The following is a 16,993-nucleotide window of genomic DNA, read 5'->3' as shown; positions in this document are numbered from 1 at the left end:
AATAAAGTCACCGATACGTTTCACTAAGAGATTAAGTGGTAACTAAATAGTCACAGTAGCCAATTTCCGGACTTCACTCAACGAAGTTACAGCAAGTAGCGGGATTAGCGATGAAAGTGACGGCGTGAAAAGGGATAGAAGTGGAGACAGGCAGAGAATGAGAAGAGATGTGGCTGTAGGAACAAGATCAAGAGTAAGAAACACAATGAGGAGATTTATTAGTGTAATGAAAATTAACGATTATTGTGGAGATTTTGATATTTAAATCGAGCACGAAGGTATACTTGTAACTTCTCCAGAAAAGCATGGGAATGCCCGTGTGAAATGTTTCCGTGATGAAGAAACAAAAAAAAACGAATAAAATGTTTTGGAAAATGGAAGGAAAATATGAATTAATTTTACGAGACAAATGATTTAGAAGATGTAAGGCAGACTTTATTACAATTACCATATTTTCAGCATCAGTCCTCAAGGAAACTTAAATTGAAACAATATTTGTATATATTAAAAGCTCCCTGTTTTTCTAGAGATAAACCATGCAGTACCAACACTCAACCTAAGAAGTTTATTCATTGACAACATCGGGATTTATACCCCTGATACCGATATTTCTTTTTTTTTAAAGGACCTAGAGATCCGGGTTTTAACTACCAATATTTTCATGCAGACATTCATATAAAAAATTGATACTATTTCCAACAGAATAATCAAAGAATAGAAGATATGGGGATCAAGTAGAACAGTTTCCGCACGCTGCATTTTAAAGAGTTTTGAACCCTTTCCAAATAGAGTTGTGAAATTTCTAAAAGTCTCTTTACTGGATTTTTGTTCTTGTCGTTCATACGCTCCAATAAATCAAATTTCTTACAAGTAGTCCATATTTTCTTTATTAAAGGATATGACCCTTAGGTGTGGAAAACTGATTGCGGTTCTCTCTTTCGCAGATACAGGATTGTATAATTTTCTATAAATTTGAACATTTGATCAACTGAGAAGTTTTTATTAAAATTATATACACTTACCTATAGATACTCACATCATTCTACTCGGCAAACTCATTGTTTGACTCACCCTAATGTGGTATTGTAGCCAGTTTTTTTCGGGGAATAAATATAACTTTTCTCAAACTTACAGGATCCCACCCGCATAATATAACGATGTCAAGCTCTTTGTACCACCTCCTAAACCCCCTCCTATACCTTTCCTACACCCCCCTTCCCCTCTTTTATTTTATGTTAAAACGAAGAAAAATGGTTATTTTAATGTTTTTTAAAGTTTTTTTTTTCAATTTTCACCCCCTAAATCTTTTCAACCCCAGTGAAGTTTGTCTCTCTCTTGACCCTAATTGCCATAAAACGTCGTTTTTTTTCAATCAGAAGCAGATAACATTAGTAAAAGTCACTTGAAAAGCGATAAGTTTATATAAGGGGTTGTTTTCCCCAATTTAGGGGTTGCGTAGAAATGGAGGTCGATAGAAAAAAACGGAAGACAATTTCGGATGCAGCGACCCAAAATTAGCCAGAAACACCCTAAATTGTAGCGGGGCACTTTTTGAACTATTTTTTTGCAGAACAGTGTAATCACCGTGGCTAGTCCCGGTATACAATAAATTATGTTAAAACTTGCCAAAGACTGCCTTTTCTCACAATAAATTATTGAACATTTATTTTGATGTTATTTTTTGAAACACTCATGTAATTTTTACTGAATTATTATTTTCTTTTATTGGCATACATTTTTGTTAACTGATGTAGGCTCAATTCTGGTCCTATGACCTTGGAGACTACCAATAGCTCCTCTCTGTTATAGTTGGTATTCAGCTGTAAAATAAAAATATAGGAGTAAATAAAATAATTATTATTATAAAGCACTGCAGGAACAAGTGACTTTGTACGTAGTCACGCGCACGGGTGCGAAGTTTAACACACCGAACTTCATCCTTCGGCGTATTAAAATTATTATTATTATTAAAATCAATTATTTTCAGATTCTTCCCTCCCGAATCGGCACCTCAGATCTCGGCACTTTGCTAGGGGGACTTCACTGCCGTTTGGGTTGCGCAGAGGCAAGTCTGAAGGGGTGAGATGATCTCCGCGAACAATCAGCGATCTTAAGAGGGGAGTGCGACACGGGGCGCGACGTCCCGTGGGAGTCTATGCAGAAATTAGGCTCCCTCGAACTAACGAATACAAGCAAGCAGAAATGGATGCAAGGGACGAAGGGGTCTAGGAGTTCGAGAGGCGAGGGGCGAGGGCTAAGGGCAATGCCTCGTTCACATTACGATTGCCCGAGCGATCGTCCTAACGATAGTTGGCCGAACTAGCCGTGTGAATGCACGTCCTAACAATAGTTCACGTTGTCCCGAGCGTTGCCACTTTACGATGGTTAGGCGCTGGGAGACCGGAAAAGGAAGCGACAAGAGAAAAAAAGACGAAAAGCTAGTGAAGATCTCTTCGCTATATTTTGTTTTCATAGATTTGTCCTAGGAAGGAAAAATATGGACGGAAGAAAAATTATTCGGTAAATACACGTTGAACACAGTAATATCTTGTCCCTACATACCTCAACAGCTTTGCTAACCGTCAATTTCCCCTACACTTCAGATATCAGCACTAGAGGGCAGCACAGGTTTTAACCATCGTCGTGTGAATGCACGATAGTTCCAACGATTGCTGGAACAATCGTAATCTGAACGAGGCATAAAAGTAGGCGAAAAGGCGGTGAGTGGGAGAAAGAGAGACAGAAAAGAAGGGTATGTACCCTGTTTCCTCCTTCCCCTTCGAGTCGCGCATGTGCGTCGATGTATCCCCAGCGCGCCGTTAAAGAGGTGGGAGGGGTGGATTATGCGGGGGAGGGGGTCGGAGAGGGAGTTAATGGTGAGTGGTGGTGGGGGTGAGGAGGGGAGGGGTCGTCCCTTACCCCTACCGCCCCCCTACGGAGGCTGCGAGAGCCGTCCGAAACGACTGAGCCAGTCAGTCGAAGGCGGGAAAGCGCGAAGGACCTTTCGAGCGTGCATTGTGTCCCAGCTGTTCGTGCGGTAGGGTTTCTCAACAATCGAGAGATTTTTATCGGCGGGACCCATCACGGGATACCTGACATAGGGATCAGATAACCATTCCAAAAAACCCCACCCTCTTCGTCTCCGGGTATTCCATCTCAACCCTCCCCCCCTCCCACATAGACATTGGGCGTAGGGAACTCATAAACACATACAGAACACATGCGTGGCGAAGCGAGAGTGTCGAAGTCTCGATGATAAGCGTTCCTTCGCGGCATCGGAGTGATTATAACGCTGCGAAAGAAGTCGATGGCTAATTGCCGTAATACATTATAATTTTAAAGAGCAACTTTATGTTAAACTCTCTTGTTTTTTCCTTCTTTCGAACATAAAACTTACAAAACTTCTGTAGACATAAAAATATTTTTGAGTGATCATTTTTTCACTTTTATGTTTATTTTATTTCGTGTACTGGAGGAGAAAAAGAGTGGCGTGTTGATTAATTACTCTACGGCTTTATCATTAAATACAGAATATTAGTAAAACGGATAGGAAGTTGAAAAGGAGTTTGTGAACTAGGAAGTTTTACGAGGGATTGAAGACGGAAAAACCTTTCTCATAGGCCGAAGTTATAATAAGTATCATGTGGTATTAGTTGGATAATTGCATTTGTTTACCAAAAATAACTAAATGCCAAATTTAATGGTTTTCTTTTCGTAAAACATTAAGCTTATCTAACATATTTTTCTTTACTTTGCTGACATTTTTACTCAAACTTTTATAGTAATCCAAAATCTCACCTCGGTTTATCGTACTTGAACGAAGGTAATCCATCCTTATCACTAATCACTTTCTCGGGAAACTTCACCTGATCAACTTCAGAAACATTAAATACGGTTGTAATCGGTTTCGAATCTTACTGAAATGAGAAAAGTTTCCAAGTGATTCAAGACGTTAAAAACCTGGTTCCACGTGCAACTGAGTTTTGACTGAACAGGCAGAGAACATTATTATTCACCAAAGGAACAAGCCGGTCGACGTCTCGATATGAAGTACTCCGTGCAGCACTGATACGACTTGGGTGTGTTACTGTTTTAAACTGTAAGTGCTCCATTGTTTGTTTGGAGATAGAATCCCAAAAAAACCTTGGTGTCTTCAGCTACTTAGTGAACGAGGACGCAAAAAAAAGTTTAATAACTCTGTGAAAACTATTCATCACTGGAGCAAAAAGGAAATATCGAGTGCAATTAGCTTGGGACGGCACGGAAGACAAGCATCTCCGCTTTTCTCTGGATTGACCGAAAAATGGAAGCAGTCGACGGCCGATCTCATCAATGCGGGGGCGCCTCCATGGAGCCCTCGTGCAGCCGACGGCGGAGCCGAGATCGGATGGCAGGCTGTCGGGCAGTGTCTGGACGCCTCCTCATCACCCTGTTCTTCCTCTGCGCTACTGGTAAGTAACACTCATATCTTTCTCCCACACCAAAAACGTTCTCGTCGCGGAAGTGAAAGTTCTGAGCGATTTGTGCACTTTGAGGATCCGCGTTAAATAGCGGATTAGGATAGGGAACGAAACTGTTGTGACGAAAAGTCAACTTACGTATACCCGGATGATGAAAGCTGAAGGGGCATTGGTTTAAGTTCGCAGATGTGTTGCGAATAGATATTAGGGGGTGAGAAGCCAAGGGGTACAAGTGATTTTTTTCTCAACAGAGATAGGTAAAGTTAATTGTTAGAAGAAATACACAAAAATTAGTTGCCAAGGGATGCGAGTGAGCCTCTGTTCTGCCCTGACATCAAGGGGAAAATCAAATGCACTACAAAATATCTAGTCTATCTCGTTCGTTTTCTATGCCTAATTTCTGTACCTAACTCTGTTTAGAAAAAAGAAATCACTTGTACCCCTTGGCTTCCAAACCACTCATATCTTTTTTACGGCACTTATTTTCTCTCCAGTCCACTTCAGTTGGTAGCAGGTGAGTTTTCTGCGATGTTGTTCACACTAAAAAGGTTCGTCTCTTCAGAAGAAACAACTGCCACATTCAAAAAGACACCAACAAAAATGCTTGCTGATTTCACTCTTTAATATTTACTCTTGGTGTCACGCAACAAAAATGCCATCGGGTAATATGTTTCCACAGCGTATATTATTCCTTACAAGTGTAGTGTGTGCTAGTACTAGTCATTTTCTTATTAAGGTCCTTAAATAATTTAATGCTTAACGGCAACCTTGATTCCGTTATTTCAAGTGAAGCACAGTATGAAACTGCCCCCCTACACCGGACGAGTGAACTGAGTAGCATGTGTGTTGGGTTTGAGTGAGCTTTACCCTAACCTATGAGGGCCCACCCTCGGTTTGAATCACTGAGTGAGTGATAGTGTAGTACTAGGTTCACCCTAGGCACAAATGCTTTCGCAATCGCTGCTGTTAATATTGGTTATTCTAAAAAAATAATCTTTGTGAATTACTTTTACGACTCTTCCCTTACCATACGTCCTGTAGATAATTTACATGGAGGATCGGGTTGGTGCGGTGGCTAAATATTGGCCACCTACCCCGTGGACTTGGGTTCAAATCCCGACAGTAGCAGATAATTTTAGACACTGCCTGATCTCTGCATGTATGTAGTGTGTAGGACATTTCAAGCGCAAAACTCCGTCCGTCAGTTGGGACGTTGAGCTGGATTCCCCTTGGCGCCTTTCGTTAAGAGCAGGCTAATGCCGACGCTGGGTTTCTCTCCTCTCTTCCTTCCATTCTCTTCCCTCATGGCGAAAATGATCTCAGTTGTCGGTCATCTCCTCCAAATCCAGACATGCCTAATAGCGTCGTCATTCGGTAAGGAATGGAAACGTAAGATCATGATGAGCATGAAACGATGTTTCTTTATATATTCCCTCACAACCGAAGTAGCACATATTGGCCTTATAAACCGAAGTGTTAAACAAATTTAACAATTATATATGCAGGATTGCTGTGGATAGGAGCAACCTTTCCATGCGAGGCTCGAACCCACGACCTCTTTCTCGACAGCCGGGAACTTTTCCCCGTCGTCACCGAGGCCAGTAATTCTAACTTCTCCATATTATACCTTAATCTGGAAAATAATAGATTCAGATGGGTGCATGGTGATAGTAAATTTCCTCTCAATGAAGCCGAATACATGAACAATAATCCATGATAATATATGAATTTTACGACCATGATGAGTAAAACACAATTTTAATTATCATTTCACGCTGTTACACCCTCCTCTGGAAAATGAGAGATTCGGAAGGGTGAGCGGTAATAGTAATTTCCTCCAAGTGAATCCTAATAGCTTCGTCGATATTCGTATCGAATATTGAAGAGGAACGTATAAATATGAAGGATATGAGACAATTTGCCGTTCTTATTCTTCGTATCATCCTGTACTTTTGAAAAATAAGATATATAGGTTAATGAACGTGACAAAGGGAATTCTCCTTTAAAATAAATTGTAATCTGATAGTATTGCTTAATTCCATCTACCTAAATATTACCGTAACTGTTGAAAGTGAGAATTAATTTTTAAAAATTGGTGTTTTACTTCAAGAATATTACTGCGTTTTTGTTAGAAATATGTCATTCATTAATAAATACTATTGTTTTCGTGGGAAATTGTTTCCCACTACCACGACTACCTTTATTTCGCTCGTTGGAAACAAACTTTCCTTATTGATTGCAAACCTATTTATCTCCTTAATACAGTTATCATGAGGCCACGGTTTTCAGTTTGAACTATTTTTTTATGACACTCCAGACATCTTCCTCGCCTGTATTCTAATCTGATGTAATTAAGGGATGATTTTTGATTTTTTTAAATTCATGATAATGCTTTCAATTCAGTGAAGCTCCAATTTAATGAGAAGTACAAGAAATGTAGGAAAAAATTTATGCGAATGAATTTTTAGGTAAAGAAAACAACAAAATAATTTTAATTAGTGAAGTGGTGATAGCAAAAAGAACGTTAAAGTACCGCACGCGATACCTTCGACATCATTGGCTGAATTCAGCGTTTGCTCCAAGTCTACGTTTGTAAATAACTAATTCAATGTGCCCTCAGTTGTTTGACAAACAAGTTTCATTACGAGCAATAACCATAAAAAGAAATCTGAGAGTATTTTGCTATCATCCATCGATATCTCTTCAGCCATTGGTAAAGATGTCTTTAGTAAGAGAAACTGTTGATGTACCTCACATCAAAGTGTATATCACATAAAGACGAAACGCGTCTTACTAAAGGAAAAGGAAAATATCTGATTTTTGAACTAACGAAGCTCTCGCAGGTTTTCGGAAATAGGTCATCCGATGATATTTTCAATCTAGAGAAATGATAACGACTGATGACCTTTCTACTAATGGTAAAAAAACAATCCTCTACCGAAATATTCAATTTTTAAGGATGTTAAACTTATTATCTTTTATGTTTTCTTGGGTAATATTTTAATCCAATTGCTCATACTCATGGCGTATAAAATAGCTCATTTAATCACACGTTGGGGGTAAGAAAAGCTTATAAATGTGAGTGAAAATCTTTTTCACAGTTGGAAAAGAGGGCACTTCCATTGAAAACAACAAAAACTATAGATTTATATTTCCATTTGCAAAATTAACCCGCGTGATCCAGCTGTGACGACCGTGTGTCTGTTTATACACCCATACGTCGGGAATTATGGGACGTAAAATTTTTTAAGGAGTGAAAGAAATAATAACGGTTTTATTCCCCCTAGTTCCTAAAAAAAAAAACAATTTCTTCGGCTATTCACCGGTAACTTGAAAGTAAGATCCCTTTCATTCCCATCACCGTTTTCATCGTGGCCTTTAGTGACGTAGTATGCTTTGCTACTTACACAAATGTGGCATGATGAATAAATATATCTGTCATCTTCGCCTTGACATTAAAAGAAATCCTACTCTCTTACTCATCGTGTACATAATAGCTCATTTGATCGGGATTCATATCCCACAAATCTGTGGAGATACAACTGGATATCTTTTTGACCGTTGGAAAAGAGGTCACTTTTATTGAGAATAACAAATAAAATATATTCTGGTCTAAAAGGCGATGCAAAATTTTTCACGAGGCGAAAGAAAATATATTTAAAAAATACTTTTCATCATCCCTACACCTTTGGATCACGCTGCCAGCCTTGATCCCTCTTAAAGAAGCATGTTCTGTGCTCGTCACGTCCCGTGCACCGCTGTCGAAAAAAAAATGAGTAGTTTTTCTCTCCGTTTCCCCGGGAGGATCGGCGTGCCTCGATTCGAGAGAGAAAGAGAGAGAGAGAGAGCAATTTTATTCCAGAGGAGGCGAGCATTCCGTGCATTTCCATTTAAAAAATTAACCCACGTCATCCAGTCCTGACGTTTGTGTGTATGTACATCCATCCATCGGGTTTTCCAAAGGCCCGTGTGCGAAGCTCAAGTCCCAGGCCCCGCGCGCGCTCGTCTCCTCCTGGCGGCGGTGGAATAAAACACATTGATAGACGGTGTGGACAACGGCAACTCTCCTCCTTCCTTGCTCACTTCGTGTTCCAATTCTTCCTTTTCAGCGCCTCTCCTCCGTATTCCTCCCCTACACCCGCAACCTCTCTAGAGGTTCTTTCCCCTGCAAACATTCCCTCAAAGGAAGGGAAAAACAAAAGGAAAACAATATTTCTAGAAAAAAATCATTTGTTTAGCAAATGCATACCCTCGACTAGCATCACCCATCGTGATTTAGTTTCACACTCGCCGCCCTACAGGCTATTTTCCCCACAAGTTTTCTCGAAAATAAAGTAAAAAAAACGAAAGGGATAGGTACAATACTTCTTTTAAAAAATCATTTCCCCAGCAAGTGTAGGGGAAGCCCGGGCAAGACGCATATGTTAAGAGAAAGTGTAGAAAAAAACTGTACAAATATATTATCAACAGAACTATCAGTACTTTGTATAACAAACGTTGGACTCATCTATTAAAAAGTAATTTAATGTTAATTTTTTAAATTTTATTCTTAAACCACCGGATACAGCTCTCATTGGCCATTTTATACCGGGGTATTCAACAAATTTAACAAGTTAACGTACGCGAACAACCATGCCCTGGATCGGCTAAACCTACCCAGGCGGGACTCGAACCCGCGACCCCTTGTTTGGCAGGCGAGGACGTTACCCCGCCGCCACCGAGGCCGGCAAGAACACAGAAAATAAGTTCTCCTACAGTCAATTAAATAAAAACGTATCAATTATCCGTATTTCTCGCAGTACCCGGGCAAAACAGATACGCCATTAGGGTAAAAAGGATAACTTGAAAAATTAACATATTAGTCCCGACAAACATTTCAGATGTAGGAGCCTACTCCTGCATGTGATGTGCAATTGTTACGCGCCCATCCTTTGCACTATATCCTGCCTTTGATTATCGGCTCACTGTATTTTTAAGTACCCTACACCCTTGACTAGCATCACTAGCAGTGTTTTAGTTTTACACTCGCCTCCCCTGCACCCGCACCCTAGGGGTTATTTCCCCAACAAATATTCCCCCAAAGAAAGGGAGAAACAAAATGAATACTAAATTTATGGAAAAAATCGTTTCTTCGGCACATCTCCTACTCAATAGTGTATAGCCTTGACTAGCATCACTGATCGCCTTTTAGTTTAAGAACCGGCTCCCCTGAACTTGCCCCCTTAAGGTTATTTCCCCCGCAAATATTCCCTTAAATAAGCAAAAAGAAAAAGGTATGCAATATTTATATTATCGAATATTTCCAGAAAAAAACATTTCTTCAGAAAGCCTCCTACTCACAATTGTATCTCCTTAACTGGCATCACTGTTCGTGTTTTAGTTTAATGGTAATTTTCTATATAACTTGTATTTTTTCCATGAATGATTTAGCATTTTCCCGGCAAATACAATAAATGAACTTTATGAATTAAAGCTGTCAATTTAATGTCTCTGACACTCGCGCTGATCCGAGAGAAATCATTCATTGTACTTTGCCAATTAAAACAGTTATTTTTTCTTTCCTCTTAGCTAACAATATTTTGGTACATTCATCATCCATAGTAATTTAAAGATTGGTTTGACGCCGTTGTCCACTCAATTATCCCATCAGCTACGCTTTTAACACCAACGTTATTCTTCCGCTCAAAATCCCTCATCACCTTCACAACGTATCTTGTCAGAGACTTCTCTTTACGTGAGTTCCTTGTGATTTTGCCTTTAGCGATTGCGTTTGCATTATGTTTATCAATAATATAAATCAATCTGTTCCGTCTGCATCTCAAAGTTGAAAGGAAAATGATGAAAATATGGAAGTCATATTATAAAACGGGTGTTTCTGAAATATAAGCAAATGTGTAGCTGAAATTCACCAAAATATTTCTTTTTTTTTAATTACTCAGATGATATTGGGTAGTTCATTTGCTTTTAAAATCAGTACACGCTTCGCATCTAATTTTAAATAGAGAACTTGAGTCATCTATCATATTACTGCATACCATTACAGGAGGTCGCAATGTTCACTTCGATTTTTTATTCTGTTTCAATATCATCTCTGTAAATCTAAATGGAGGCTAGAGGTATTCAACAAAGGGAATAGCAGATTCAAGCATATGAGATTTTCCCTTGCGTAGGTAATAATAAATTCATGATCACTGATGAACACGGCTATATCTCATTAGGAATTCACGGTTGGAGTATGCATCAGGAGAAGTTCCTACTTAAAATTCCACATCCCTGTCTTGCTTCAGTCACCAGGATTCATATTCGGTGTCATTGCAGAGACATATGAACGAGAAAAAATTAGAGAACTTCACGAATTGACAAGCCGACGACGTAGATATTTGGGCACCTATTTTTGACTTTGGGAGCGGAATTTTATGCGCTCAGTCTATTATTAGTCTTTACGTTTGACGTCATTTGAGAGAGATCTGTGTAATATCAAGCTTTTGTTTAAAAAATATCCTACGCAAGCTGATTATTCAAATGAAATCAAACTAGAGTTAATAAGTCTCAAGACTTCAATGGGGTTTGATTGTGTTCATTAACAACGTTTCCTTTATTAGTCATGCAGTAGTCCTCAGAGACCGTGGGTGTATAAAAAATGAATGCTCAATACTGAATTCTAAACGAATTATATGATTTCGACGTCTTACCGTCTTACTACTGCTCAGTTATAATTATAATTACTTTTTAACTCCAATGAGAATATACAAACCTCAATTTATATTTTTCGTGGAATTAAAAGGTATTACTTTTCCTTTTTTTGCTGCGAAAGCAAGAGGGTTGCCGTCCAAGCCTGAGCGGTAGAGGCACTGCGAGGGGCAGCGTAGTAAAGTGAATCTTCCGAGCTATTGCAAAAATATTTTAATTATTGTTTCTCTTTATCACTATGCAGAAAAATATTTTTATTGTTTCTGCTGTTTCTTGTTGTCATATATTTTTATCATTCGGGGGAGAATGATGTGAAATGCAAGTTGGACATTTTTAAAAATACGTGAAAATTTGCGAAAAAAATAACAAAATTGATCCTTGTTTTTACACCACTTACGGAAACTAATTCCATCAAAATCTACCTCTTTACCATAAATATTTTTTTTTTAGAATTTTGCACCCCTCAAAACCCCTAGAAAAATTTTAATTGATAAAATAATCATTTAATTCCTCCAAATGACCGAAAAGTGATAAAAATTGGAGGGGGAGCTCCCCCGAATGTGGTGGGTGATGGGGAAAAACGGAGTTCATATTCGATTTAGGTGGTCATTTTACGGAAGAATCAGCAGGAATGGTGTCAGGGCCGATTTTCATGCCATCTAGTGTTATTTTTGGTTCACTTTTTCCATTTTAAAATGCTGCCTAAGTACGTTACTAATTCCACGATTAAGTAATCCACATTGATTGAAACATATTGTGGAAAGAACTGCGGGATTGGTGAACATAAAAATGGCCACGTATAAAACATTTAAACATAATAAATTCTCACTACGCCATGAAAGCAGGATCGCATTGGTCATATACGTGTAAGGTCATATAAGTTAATCATTTTCGCTATAAAATTCATTTTTTAGCACTAGGAATCATTGTGCTCATTCAGGAAAATATATTTGGACGAATATTTATCGTCATAAAACAGGAGCAACGTTCCCACTACTAATTCCAATCCATCCTGTGATGAGGACATGGTCCATTAAAATTCATTGTGGAAATATTCAATTTTAAATGTGCATAAGGTTGTGTCGAGGACATGGTATGAAACTCAAATATCATTCATTGACTCATCAAAAGTTTATTACGGTAGACATTGAAGTACCGAGGTATTATCATGTGAAATATTTCGAGTTGAAATGCTCTTATACTTTGACCCCACTAGTTTTACTTTTATGTACACAATCATGCATTTGATCATCCAATAAACTACAATGTTAAATACCGACTGAAAAATTAAAACATTTTGTTGCTAAACCATACCGTTATGAATGCGTGTATTATTGCGCTGTGCTTTCTCTTCATGACCGACTAAATTCCCGTTCTCCAAACGACGAAAATTTGATCTTTAAAATCCAGCCATTTGCACAGTAGAAGTGATAGTAATACACGCTTTCAATCGTAGTTATAATGACCATAAAATCTCCATAAAAACTCCTTAAATCGATATTGAAAAACATGAAAGCATGAGTAATATTATCAATGCAGATATTTTCGTATGTTTTCCAATAGCATCTAATTATCATAAGCAGAGAGTAAGCTCACCATCTTTGAGTGATCGTGAAAAAAAATTGATGAGCAAGTCAATTTTTCCAAAAATTACATGGATTAATACATGAAAATGGTTAATAATTCGGAATTTTCTAATTATGTGATAAATAAGGTAGTTTTTAAAACTTAAGTTACGCTTTAAAAACTTTGAAGTTAATCGCTCTACACAAAGTCCATAAATTCGGTTTTTCCGTGGTGCAGATGAAAGGGCCATTTGGATCATTCGGTCTTGGTGTAACTAAAAAGCAATGAATTCCTTGAACGATTGAGTTGGAAAATGAGGCTCATCACGAGATTTTATAATGAAAAGTCGAAAGACCTTAACTTGATATGGATAAGGCAACGACTTTACCGTCAACTTTGGAAGGCCATTTGGAATTTGAAAAGAAAATTGTAGTCTTTCGAAAGTTTATGAAACCCGAGAAATGCTGCAGGACCTTCTGCATTTCATTGGAGTAGCAGAATGAATCCAAATGAGTGCAATTTTTCATCCAGGAAAAATGATTCCGAACTAGAATTCTCTTTGGGCCTGAAAGATGAATTATGAAAGGAAATGGGTCAAAACTCGGGAATTGAAGCAACAAAAATGAAAAAGTATTATATACCAGTAATACTCATTAAAAAGCAATTTGATACATTTTTCGCCCACAATTTATTTGAGATATTAGATTCCGTGACTTAAAAGACCAATATTAATATTCCATTACTTTGAGATTCCAGAGTTCTTTTATGATCTAAGTTTCACAGTCAGTTCAATAATCGAGTTCCAAAATCAACTTCCACCATGCTGAGGTATTGAAATGATTCTTCTCAATGGGATAGCATTTTAATTATGACTAATCTTTAAATTGTAGGTGCATTTCATATGATCTCCGTCTAAAATAAAAACGTTTCTCACTTCCTTCATATGATTTCATTGAACATACAACCAATTCAGACTTCGATGTAAATGAAATTTGTTATTTCCGCTGCAGAATCAATGTTTTTAAGTTTTTGAGGAGAGAAGTAAATTTAATTCCGGTAGCAAAGAATACATATTATGCGCTGCAGCTTTTCAATCCCAATAATACGGTGTTCCTCTTCGGCACAATTAGGGATTAACCTATTTCCAAAGCATAAATGTGATGAAACGATGTATCTCGCAATTTATACTCTATACTTACTCATGGGGACTCTTTTTAAGTCTAAAATTTCATCCTTCAATTTATGATTTATTCTTTATTATTATTCATATTTTACCTGATATAAACTTAAAAATTACTACTCATGCCCCAGATATTTTCATAGATAAGGATGACAATATAGTTTAATACATCAAAACTATGTATATATTCTTGCCATTATTTCGTTAATCTAATTTGATATGTAATATTTACGAAAACGTACAATTTTTCATAACCAAGCTTTCCGGTATATCAGACAATTACTTACACCATTTATTTTTTATCAGAGCGCTACCCGGGTTCCAATGAATTGTCATCATCTTTTTGCGCCTGAAGATGATAAGTCATTGAAACCGGGTCACGCTCTGATAAAAAATAAGTGGTATAAGTAATTGTCTGATATCTAGGAAAACGTATAATGGAATACCACAAAGTAAATCAGGAGTTAGTGAATTTTTTTCATAATTAAATTCGTAGATCTATTTTTACAAATAATTTACAAAAGCGTTTAGAGTTTAAATATGTCTTTTTGCGTGTATATCTAAGAATTGGTTTGAAAAATCAGAATCAAGCGCATCATCTGCCTCTACAAGCTTTCATCCATTATGAATTGTACACCCAGCGTCGAAATCGTGCTTCATTATCTAACGGTCTTTTGGGAACAATGCAAGCTTCCTTTGGATCGCCAAAAAAAAGAATGACCGAGGCTTTTTTTTCGCATCTGGTGGTCTCTCTCGTAGGCGACGGGAATAACGGTCAATGCGTTCATGGAACGCTAAAACATGGAGCGTAGGCGAGGAAAATATTATGCCAGAACTTGGCGTTGGCGCGAAATATATTTGTTGCCAAAAACTCATACCATCAACTCGCCAAAACAAACTAGTAGAACCAGCTCAAGGAGTTTTAATATTGCAATATATGAATTTAAATATCATGCCAGAGTTATCACACTAAAAATGAGAACATTCATTCAACAACCCGTCAGATATATGGGATGGAACTGGCAAAACGCCTAGTAACGTAAAATGACCACTTATGAGGCCTTGTTCGCACAGTGATGCCAGCAAAAGTTAATGGGTTGCTAAACCTGGCAAAAATTTTGTGCAGTACCCAAATGGCCCGGTGATCCTGAAAGTTTGAGTGTAAATCTGTCTCGTTAAAAATATTTCGAAAGTCTGTATGTACTAAGAATGATGCACAGGCAAAACCTCATGTGGTTCTAGTGCTTCTGGTTTCCTTATACTTTCCTACATTAAGTACAGCAAAAACAACAACAGTTTCTCTTGCGTTACAACACATATTATGAGACTTGAATACTTACAGTTGGCTTTTTCATATTTTTTTAAATATGTGAACTATTTATTCTACGAAAAGGTTGGGAAGTGGTAATAAAGTGTTGTTTCCCATAAAATGTATCAAATAAAATTTTTACGGAATGCATTGTTGAGCTTTATATAAAAAAAATAAACACCTGCAGTTACGTCTTATTCAGTTTAATACACTTAGAATATACATGGATAAAGTTGAACATCAGCCTGTCTGAGAATGTTGACGATCTTTGTTGCCACATAGATAATTCTTTTGTCGAATTATTCCTTGACATAAAAATTCAAATTCTTCCAAAACGTAAATGCAGGATCAGCTAAAGTGAAAGCAAAGGAGTGAAGACATCGTCTTCCAAATATTGATTCTTTTCACTGCGAAATTTCGTTCCTCCTTCATTACCTCGACCTATAGGTGTCCATTATATTTTGATGGTAGCAGCAATCCAATGCTTTTAAAAGGTTTTTGGGTTTTGATTCAATTTTTACTCGAAATTTAAGTGGCAAGAAGTTTAAAAAATATTTGGCGATTCAAAACAGTTTCGAAATATCTGCAACTTTTGAAAACTTGATAAAAAAAATAATTTATGTCCTCATTGATAATCACATTAAAAACTCTATATTTAGATTGCTTAATTGTGATACACCCAACAAATGTACTTACATTAATGATAACCAGGGCCAGAAAAGACACGAAAAAAGGAAGGAGTGATACGACAAATATAGAAAATTATTCCTTGGAGTAATTACCTAAACGGTCAAATGGATAGGTACCCAAGTTCATTAAAAAAACAGATTTTTAAAAATTTCACAGTTTACATCACCTTCTCTAGACTAACCAATTAATTTAGCGAAGAGAAGCTAAGAAATACGGGTTGAATAAATAGTAATTCTATGACAAACGCATTCCATTTACGGGAGACGGTATTTGTAAACCAAAAGATTTTACTAGAGGTTAAATGGAGTCTAAACTAACTAATTTTACATTACCTATAAAATAATTCAAAGCCTAAAGAATATGCCTCCTGTCAGGGTAGAAGCTCGCAAATTGCAAAAATATTCTTATTTTTCAAGAGTAGTTATCCAGGCCATGGCTTAATGCCCGTAAATATACATTGCTACCCTAAATATTGAAGATTAATCCATTCATGAACGTGCTACCTTTTGGATGTTAACTCAGCCCAAATCAGCAGTCACGTGGGTCAGGAAAAGAGATCGGAATACTGGACTAATTTTTTTCCTTGCGTTTTAAAGAGATAACTCAGAGGATGGCGGGTGAAAGAGGGCATGAAAACACAAAGGGTAGCCGGGGAGACGAATGGGAGCGAGAGAAGGGGTCTCGCAGATTACAAGAAGAGGTGACTCAGTCACCTGTGTGGTAAAGATGCGCTCGCAGCAATGTGTAACGTGGGAGGAGGATAGGGTGGAAAAGAGAAGAAAAGGTAAAAAGAGGGCTGCATTTTTTAAGTGGGTGCGCGTGACCCAGTTGAGGGCTGACAGGTGAAGACATCGTCTATTTGCGATAAATGTATCTTTTTAAACTTTTGAAAAATCACATATTTCTGATAATTTCAGGCTTAACTGAGTTTAACCTTTCCATTAAGGAAAATAAAAGAAATAAACTTTGTTAGGTTCACTAATATATTTGAAAAATCACTTAGGCTAGGCCTGCTCCAGTAGCTTATAAGCTAATCAATCAATAAAGCACTTTTTGAAATATATTAATGATCTTAGCACAGTTTATTTTTTCAATTTC

General features: G+C 37.5%; 1 protein-coding gene across 1 annotated transcript in view; it reads left to right on the top strand.

Annotated features, from left to right (window-relative positions):
• Window positions 1-2,989: 2,989 nt before the first annotated feature.
• LOC124157742 overlaps window positions 2,990-16,993 on the top strand; it is an 80,677-nt gene continuing 66,673 nt past the window's right edge. The window contains exon 1 of the mRNA XM_046532737.1: window positions 2,990-4,451. Within this exon, the coding sequence (XP_046388693.1) occupies window positions 4,304-4,451 (148 nt within the window). The 5' untranslated portion in view covers window positions 2,990-4,303. The remainder of the gene's footprint in view (window positions 4,452-16,993) is intronic.

The sequence above is a fragment of the Ischnura elegans genome, chromosome 4 (genome assembly GCF_921293095.1).
Source record: "Ischnura elegans chromosome 4, ioIscEleg1.1, whole genome shotgun sequence".
In the NCBI taxonomy this organism is placed as follows: Eukaryota; Metazoa; Arthropoda; class Insecta; order Odonata; family Coenagrionidae; genus Ischnura; species Ischnura elegans.
Note: the sequence above shows the minus strand (reverse complement) of the source record. Positions and strands in the feature narration are given on the sequence as shown.